At 47.0% G+C, this 8,971-nt stretch overlaps 1 protein-coding gene across 1 annotated transcript; it reads right to left on the reverse strand.

Annotated features, from left to right (window-relative positions):
- Positions 1-1,957: 1,957 nt before the first annotated feature.
- gdf3 (growth differentiation factor 3) lies at positions 1,958-7,892 on the reverse strand. Its single transcript, XM_068039928.1, has 2 exons — positions 7,607-7,892; positions 1,958-2,757 (listed from the first exon to the last, which is right to left on the reverse strand). The coding sequence occupies exons 1-2, from the start codon at positions 7,890-7,892 to the stop codon at positions 1,958-1,960; spliced, it is 1,086 nt and encodes a 361-aa protein (XP_067896029.1).
- Positions 7,893-8,971: the final 1,079 nt, after the last annotated feature.

Raw genomic sequence — 8,971 nt, forward strand, 5'->3', positions numbered from 1 at the left:
CTTTCCGTGTAATCTAACGCCTGCAGTCCTGTTAACGCTGCACTCCCTCCCGGCCTGATATATCCTTCTTTAAGTGGTGCCCAGAACTGAACACAGTACTGCAGGTGTGATCTAACTACAGCTTTGTATAGCTGTAGTGTAACTTCATGAAGGGATTTCAACACAAGGATGCGAATTGAAGATGTTGAGAGACCTGGAGCAAATGCAAGTCAACAAGGGGAGGGATGATGGGTGAACAGGACTGATGTGGGATTGGATACCTGCAGCAGAGTTTTGGGTGGGCTTAAGGTTACAGGTCACGGTTGATGGGAGGCTGACCAGGTGAGCAATGGAATAGTCAAAACTGGAGGTGGCAAAAGCATGGATGAGAATTTCAGCATCAAATGGGCTTTGGTAGGGGTGGAGACAAGAGGGGATTTACAGAGGTGCAAGTTTGGAGTAGAAATGAAGCTCAGTTCAAGGCACAACAGGACAGTGAGCTGGCAATCACTCTAGTTCAGGCTGCAACAATGGCCAGGGAGAGGAACAGAATCGATGGCTAGTGTACAGAGTTTGTGGAGGGAGGACATAAGAAATTGGAGCAGGAGTAGGCCATTCAGCCCTTCCAGCCTGCTCTGCTATTCTATAAGATCATGGCGGATCTGATTGTGGCCTTAATTCCACTTTCGTGCTTGCCTCCCATAACCCTTTACAGCCTTGTAGATGAAAAATCTTGACTAACTCAGCCTTGAATATATTCAATGAGCCTCCATTGCTCTTGGGTAGAGAATTCCAAAGATTAACGAACCTCTGAGAGAAGAAATTCCTCCTCATCTCCATCTTAAATGGGAGACCCCTTGTTCTGAAACGATATCCCCTAGTTCTAGATTCCCCCACAAGGGGAAACATCCTCTAAGCATCTCCCCTGCCAAGCCCCCTCAGAATCTTATATGTTTCATTAAGATCACCTCTCAATCTTCTAAACTCCAATACGTATAGGCCCAACCTGCTCAACCTTTCCTCATAAGACAACCCCTTCATCCCAGGAATCAGCCTCGTGAACCTTCTCTGATCTGCTAAAGGATAAAGACAATGGCTGTTTATCTGAGTAGTCTGCTTCAGTAAGTATTTTGGTTGACCCATGGAAAGTGGAGAATTGTGCAGGGTCCTATGCCCCAGCTATAATCAGAGACTTCAGGGGGAGGGAAAACATTCACCCCATAACCTACATTCAAATTAGTATAGTGCAAATTTATTGTACATATAATGATAGATAATGACAGTGCAGCTCACCACCATCTTCTCAAGGGCAATTAGAGATGGGCAATAAATACTGGCCGAGCCAGTGACGCCCACATCCCATGAACGAATAATAAAAAAAGATTTATTGAGACTTCAAAATGTTTCTCCGTAGATCACATTAAGCTGACGGCAGGAAGCAGTTGAAGCTCGATCCAGGCAGAGCACAGGAGTTCTATTATCTAATGCACTGCACTGTGCGAGTTTTATCAGTTTATGGTAACAGTTCAACCCATTACGTAGATGAAATTTGACAGCAAAAGTTTATTTTGAGATTTATTGTAAACCAAGTAAAAATGGACCTCCAAGTACATCAAATTGCACAGAGCCATTTAGTATCTGTTTGACCTTTTCAGACCCCAATGAATCACAGATGAACATGTCTGCGTGTCCAGGATTATGCGGGATATCCTTAATCTACTCTGCAAGTGACGATTCAAATAAACAAGTTTCAACGAACAAAACTAGTCAGTGAAGGCAGATGAGAAAATCTGTAACATCGTCACTCGCTCACCCTCCGGAGTTAAAGATAAATCCAGGTTTACAATCTTTGCCAGAAAGCAAAAGCATAATTGTTAGAAGGCAGGCTTTTATTGTGGGAAAAAAATAAGATTTAAAGATTGCTAAAAGAGGGGAGAAAGGTAACCAGATTAAAAACAACTTCATCTGGAGGAAGCTCTTATCTACAACCGCACTCATCCACCACCATATCATCGTAATGTCTCAAAACCACATTGTCATTGTTATCATAATAGAGCATGGAAATGGGGGAGAGTTTAATGGGGACGCAGCAGGGTTGGGGGGTATGGCCAGGGTCGGTGGCGTGCACCAGCGTTTGCAGAATGGCATGGTTGGTGCCATTGAGGCTCTCGCTGAGGGGGTAAGGGCATTCCCCATGGCAGTAGTTGGCCATGTAGCCCTGGGGGGCGATGATCCAGTGTTGCCAGCCCACGTCCTTGAACTGGATGTGGAGCCTCCTCCGTTTGCAGACGCGACTGAATGCGAGGGGCAGCTGAAAGGAGCTCCTCTTCCTCCTGGACGCTTTGCATTTCTCCCGATTCAGGGTCACCACCAACAAGGAGGCGCGCAGATCCCGGGCAATCCGGGCGCAAACTGGGCTTGGCTCCTGCCCGCCCTCCATTGAGGCACTGCCCATCTCCAGAAGTGCCCCCAGGTTGCTGGTCTGGCGTCTCCAGACCCTAGAGATCTGAGTCAGGTTGAAGTAGAGGGAGCCGTGCATGGACTGGAAGGACTGCGAGGCGATGAGTTGCTGGCTGGAGCTGGAGGGCTCGCCCACCTTCCAGATGGACAGGGTGCAAGTTGCTGCTTCCCCAGGGATTGGGTAGGGGTCCCCGAGGAGTGTGAGCTCCAACTGGGCCAGTGTGAGCTCCTCTGCTTCTTCCAGCACCGACAGGTTGAAGTAAAGCTGTTTCTGCATGCACAGCCATGGATGCGATCCCAGCCCAGGGATTGGACCACCTGACAAAAGAGATCAAAGATTAACCATCTGAACAAGGGGCCAGGTCAATACAGCCTGGGGGACTCCCATACAGACCCAGGAAAGAGGCTCCCCCAGGAAAGGACCAGTTGTGACCACAATTAAAGGCTCAGACGGATTCACGAATCATTTGAAATCCCCATTGAGCCTCGAGCACCCTGCCGGCCCTGGCAGTTGTACAGAACGGGTGTGGTGCAGCTCCTTTAAAATTTCAGTTGTCATTCAGACAGTGTTATATAGAATTTACAGCACAGAAACAGGCCATTCGGCCCAGCAGCTCTCTGCCGGTGCATATGCTCCACCGCTATTCCTTTCTCCCTCATGTTTATCGAGCCTCTCCTCAAATATATCTATGCTATTCACCTCTGCAAATATGCAGGTAAATCACAGAGATGTGGAAGAACTATATAGTGGTGATATTAGGGGATTTTAATTCCCAAATATCAATTGGGATAATTTTAGAGTAAAGGGAAAGGAGGGGGAGGAATTCTGCAAATGTGTTCAGGAGAACATCCTTAATTAGTATGTTCTGAGCCCTAACAGAAAAGAGAGATTGCTGGATCTGGTGCTGGGTAATGAGGTGGGCCAAGTGGACCAAAGGGAGAATTTTATTCTAACGGCGGGGGTCCGACGTCAGGGAAACTGACACTGAGATCCCCGCGTTCCATCTTCTACGGAAGGCCTGCCAAGTTTAGTACCAGTCAGGCACTTAAATGGACAGCAGTGGGCCTTCCATAGGCTTTAGGACCCCGGTGCCGGAAGTCCCAGCCTTGCAGAGCTGATGGCCAATCAGAGGCCCTCAGCAGGCACCTCTCTTCCCGATGCCAGGTCCCTCGTTCAGGCACTAAGTGCCTTTGATCAAGGGAACCCCACCCTGGAGCCGGGAAACAGCCCGCACAGTTTTTCGTTCCGTGCTTCCCCTGTGGCTGCAGGGCCAACCGCCACATGGGTAATTGCAGCTGCAGTGGGAAGAAGCCCTTAATTGGGGGTTAATTTCCCAGTTAAGGGCCTCAATTGGCAGCGGGGCAAGAAGGCCATTCACAATGAGAAGGGATCTAGCCGGGGTAGAATGAAACCAAAGACTGACAGAGTTGTATCGGAACAACGGGTTATCTTTAAGGAAGAGATGCTTCAGGTACAGCCTAGGAACATTCTGACAAGGGTGAAAGGTAGGGGAACCAAGAATAGGGCTCCTTGGTTGAGGGAGATCGAGAATATGATGAAACAAAAAAAGAGAGTGCATGATGCATTTCAGGTGAACTCATCAAGTGAGAACCAGACTATATAAAAGAAGTTAAGAGGGGAGGCGAAGAGGAAAATAAGACTGGCAAAGAGAGAATATGAAAATAGAATGGCAGTCAACATAAAAGGGAACCTAAAGATCTTCTCCCAGCCCATAAATAGTAAGCGAGTGGTAAAAGAAGGAGTGGAACCTATTAGAGTCAGAGAGGGTAATATATGCTTAGAGGTGCAGGGCAAGGCTAATATACTTAATGAGTACTTTCACGAAGGAAATGGGCTGACAAAACAGCAGTAGAAGTGGAGAGAGTAGAGGCAAATGACAGGGTTAAAATTGAGAGGGAGGAGGTACTAAAAGGTCTGGCTATGTTTAGGGTAGATAAGTCACCTGGTCCGGATGGTTTCCATCCCAGGTTGCTAGATGAAGTGGGGATGGAGATAGCAGAAGGGTTTGCCATAAATGTCCAATCTTCCCTGGATACGGGGGAGCTGCCAGAGGATTGGAGAATGGCAAATATGATACACATATTCAAGAAAGGGTGAAAAGACAGTCCTAGCAACAACAGACCAGTTAGTTTAACATCAATGGTGGGTAAGGATTTGGGAACAATAATCAGGGAAAATATCAACAGACACTTGGAGGGGTTCGAGTGAATTAGGGATAGCCAGCATGGATTTGTAAAAGGTAGATCATGTTTAACTAATCTAATTGAATTCTTTGATGAAGTAACAGAGAAGTTTGATGAAGGGAATGCAGTGGATATTGTTCACATGGATTTTAAGAATGCATTTGATAAGCTACCACATAAAAGGCTGATTAACAAAATTGAGGCTCAAGGAATAGGAGGGTCAGGGTCCATGTGGATTAAAAATTGGCTTAAGGACAGAAAACAGCAAGTCATAGTAAATAAAAACAAGAAATGCTGGAACCACTCAGCAGGTCTGGCAGCATCTGTGGAAAGAGAAGCAGAGTTAACGTTTCGGGTCAGTGACCCTTCTTCGGAACTGACAAATATTAGAACATTCACAGGTTATAAACAAGTGAGGTGGGGGTGGGGCAAGAGATAACAAAGGAGGTCTAGATTGGACCAGGCCACATAGCTGACCAAAAGGTCACGGAGCAAAGGCAAACAATACGTTAATGGTGTGTTGAAAGACAAAGCATTAGTATAGATTAGGTATTAATACACTGAATATTGAACAGCAGCAAGTGCAAACCTGAAAAAAACAGTGGGTAAGCAAACTGAACAAACTAAGATGAAATGAAATAAATGCAAAAACAAAATTGTAAAAAATGTAAAAAAGAATGTAAAAAAAAGGAAGGAAAAATGACTAAAAATGAAAGTAAAATGGGGGGCCCGTCATGCTCTGAAATTATTGAACTCAATGTTCAGTCCGGCAGGCTGTAGTGTGCCTAATCGGTAAATGAGATGCTGTTCCTCGAGCTTGCGTTGATGTTCACTGGAACACTGCAGCAATCCCAGGACAGAGATGTGAGCATGAGAGCAGGGGGGAGGGTTGAAATGGCAAGCAACCGGAAGCTCAGGGTCCTGCTTGCGGACTGAGCGGAGATGTTCCGCAAAACGGTCACCCAGTCTGCGCTTGGTCTCCCCAATGTAGAGGAGACCACACTGTGAGCAGTGAATACAGTATACTACATTGAAAGAAGTACAAGTAAATCGCTGCTTCACCTGAAAGGAGTGTTTGGGGCCTGGGATAGTGAGGAGAGAGGAGGTAAATGGGCAGGTATTACACCTCCTGCGATTGCAGGGGAAGGTGCCATGGGACGGGGACGAGGTGGTGGGGGTAATGGAGGAGTGGACCAGGGTGTCACGGAGGGAACGATCCCTTCGGAATGCTGACAGGGGAAGGGAGGGGTAGACTGGTAGTGGCATCACGCTGGAGGTGGCAGAAATGGCGGAGGATGATCCTTTGGATATGGAGGCTGATGGGGTGAAAAGTGATGACAAGGGGAACCCTGTCACGGTTCTGTGAGGGAGGGGAAGGGGTGAGGGTAGAGGTGCGGGGAATGGGCCAGACACGGTTGAGGGCCCTGTCAACCACAGTGGGGGGAAATCCTCGGTTGAGGAAAAAGGAGGTCATATCAGAAGCACCGTCATGGAAGGTAGCATCATCAGAGCAGATGCGTCGGAGACGGAGAAACTGGGAGAATGGAATAGAGTCCTTACAGAAGGTAGGGTGTGAAGAAGTGTAGTCAAGGTAGCTGTGGGAGTCAGTGTGCTTATAATAGATATTAGTAGACAACCTATCCCCAGAGATGGAGACAGAGAAGACGAGGAAGGGAAGGGAAGTGTCAGAGATGGACCATGTAAAGGTGAGAGGAGGGTGGAAATTGGAAGCAAAGTTGATTAAGTTTTCCAGTTCGGGGCGGGAGCAGGAAACGGCATAGTAAGTCATAGTAAATGGTTGTTTTTCAGACTGGGGGATGGTAGACAGTGGCGTTCCCCAAGGGTCAGTCCTGGGACCACTGCTTTTTTTGCTATATAAAAATCATTTAGATCTTGGAATACAGAATACAATTTCAAAATTTGCTGATGACACGAAACTTGGAGGTGCGGCAAACAATGAAGATGATATGACATAGGACAGGACATAGATAGGCTAGCAGAATGGGCAGACAGGTGGCAGATGGAATTTAATACTGACATGTATGAGGTGATGCATTTTGGCAAAAGAAATAGGGAGAGGCAATTATATACTGAATGGCACAGCTGTAAACAGTGTTCAGGAAGCTGGGGATGCAGGTGCATCGATCTTTGAAGGTGGCAGAACATATTGAGAGAGTTGTTAGTAAAGCCTATGGGATCTTGGGTTTTATAAACAGGCGTGTTGAGTACAAAAGCAGGGAAGTTATGCTGCACCTTTAGAAAGCTCTAGTTAGGCCCCAACTGGAGAGTTGCATCCAGTTCTGGTCACTGCACCTCAGGAAAGATGTTGGGGTCCCGAGAGGGTGCAGAGGAGATTTACCAGAATGGTTACAGGGATGGGGGATTTTAGTTACAAGGTTAGGTTGAAAAAGCTGGATTTGTTCTCCTTAGAACAAAGGAGATTGAGGGGAGATTTAATGGGTGTGTACAGTATTATCTCAGGCCTAGATAAGTTAGACAAGGAAAAACTGTTCCCATTAACTAATAGTACAAGGACTCGGGGACACAGTTTGAAGATTTTGGGCAAGAGATGCACGGGGAATATGAGGAAGAACTTTTTTATGAAGCGGGCGGTAATGACCTGGAACTTGCTGCCCACAAGGATGGTAGAAACGGAAACGATCAATGACTTCATGAGAATGTTGGATGGTCATATGAGGGAAATAGACTTGCAGAGCAATGGGGATTGAGCGAGGGTGTGGGACTGACTGCATAGCTCCTTGGAGAGCCAGCAGGGACTCGATGGGCCAAATGGCCTCCTTCTGTGCCATAAATGACTCTATGACCTCAACGCCTCCTTGTGCTAGTGAGTACCACATTCTCACCTGAGTAAAGACAGTTAGCCTGGTAGTTCCAACTCCAACCTCTCTCCCCAGGCCTCCCCACACTCCCACTTACCCCACATTAGGGAAGCATCACTTACCCAGATCGGGGAGGTGACGGAGGGTGTCTCCATCTACCCCCAGCTCGTCCACTCTACACACATCATCTCCAGGGTCCCTGCGGCTGAGGGGCGCAGACCTCCTCTGAAACATCTTCCACAAACGAGCTGGGACAGGCCTGGGATTGGAGGGCTGGGGCCTACTCCATAAACCCAAAGCTTTTAGAAAGGCCTTTTCCTGAACCTGGGGCTCCTGCAGCTCACACAGACTGACACGGCAAAAGGAAATCACAGCGAAATATATCGCAAGCTGACCCAGAGGAGCCATTGCTGGCTCCAGCATCAAGACACGAGGAATAATAGTGATCAGTGAGAGGCCTGAGCCCAGCTCCTGATACAGACCAGTATCAGCCTCAACAACCCTGCTGATTGGTGATTCAAGCTCTCTCTCTCTCTGCAATTACCATTTCAATAGAGAGCTCCTGGGGGCAGCCTCACATTCTGGGGCTGGGGGATTGAGAAGCTTCCCTCAACTAGATAGGATTTTGACTGCTGGGTGTCCCTGGGACTGAATATCTGAAAAAAAAAAGCTTCCAACACATATCAATTCTCACCTGTTGTTAGTATTCAGTGGCACTTCAAAGGGGCTGAATGATGGTGTTTGCATCTGAAAGGAATTCCCTATCTATCCCAGACAGTCACTGACTGAGCAGATGTTAACTTCATAACCTCCCTTAAACTCAGACACTTTTTCTGCAACCTCACAGACTGAAGGTGTGTATTCCTGTCAATATGGAGGAACAGACACCAGAACACAAGAGGAATATAAAATCAAACCTTGCACTCAGGAAAGATAGATCAGAGTATTTTCTAAATGACGAGCAGTTAGGAGGAGAAGAGAGAGTTAGGGGTCCAAATACAAAAATTACTAAATGCTACTGGAATGGTACAAAAAGTAATTGGAAAGGAATATTAACCTTCATCTCAAATACAAAGGGAATATAAAGGGTGGAAGTTATGTTTCAGCTGTCCAGAGCTCAGGCCCAACTGGGGGCTGTGTTCAGCTCTGGGCACCACATCACAGGAAGGATAAACTGGCCTTGGAGCGAATGCAGAACAGATTCAGCAGAATGATAATGCAGCTAAAAGGGTTAAATTGTGGGAACTGGCTGCATTAACTAGGCTTGTATTCCCTTGAGGAGCAGAGATTAAGGGGTTATCCAATTGAGCTGTTTAAAATGATCAAAAGAGTTGATAGGGTCGATGGAGAGAAACTATTTCCTCTGGTAGTGGAGTTCAGAACAAGGGGCCAGAACCTTAAAATTAGAGCCAGGCCATTCAGGGATGATGCACTTAGAGTCATAGAGAGATACAGCACTGAAACAGGCCCTTCAGCCCACCGAGTCT

Source organism: Heterodontus francisci, chromosome 10 (genome assembly GCF_036365525.1).
Source record: "Heterodontus francisci isolate sHetFra1 chromosome 10, sHetFra1.hap1, whole genome shotgun sequence".
In the NCBI taxonomy this organism is placed as follows: domain Eukaryota; kingdom Metazoa; phylum Chordata; class Chondrichthyes; order Heterodontiformes; family Heterodontidae; genus Heterodontus; species Heterodontus francisci.

What these genes read in the sequence shown, in the direction of transcription:
- gdf3 (XM_068039928.1), bottom strand. Translation starts at nt 7,892, where the DNA reads ATGGCTCCTCTGGGTCAGCTTGCGATATATTTCGCTGTGATTTCCTTT. An exon ending in CCGTCACCTCCCCGATCTGG is followed by an intron (nt 2,758 to 7,606) that starts GTAAGTGATGCT and finishes CTCTTTTGTCAG; the next exon opens with GTGGTCCAATCCCTGGGCTG.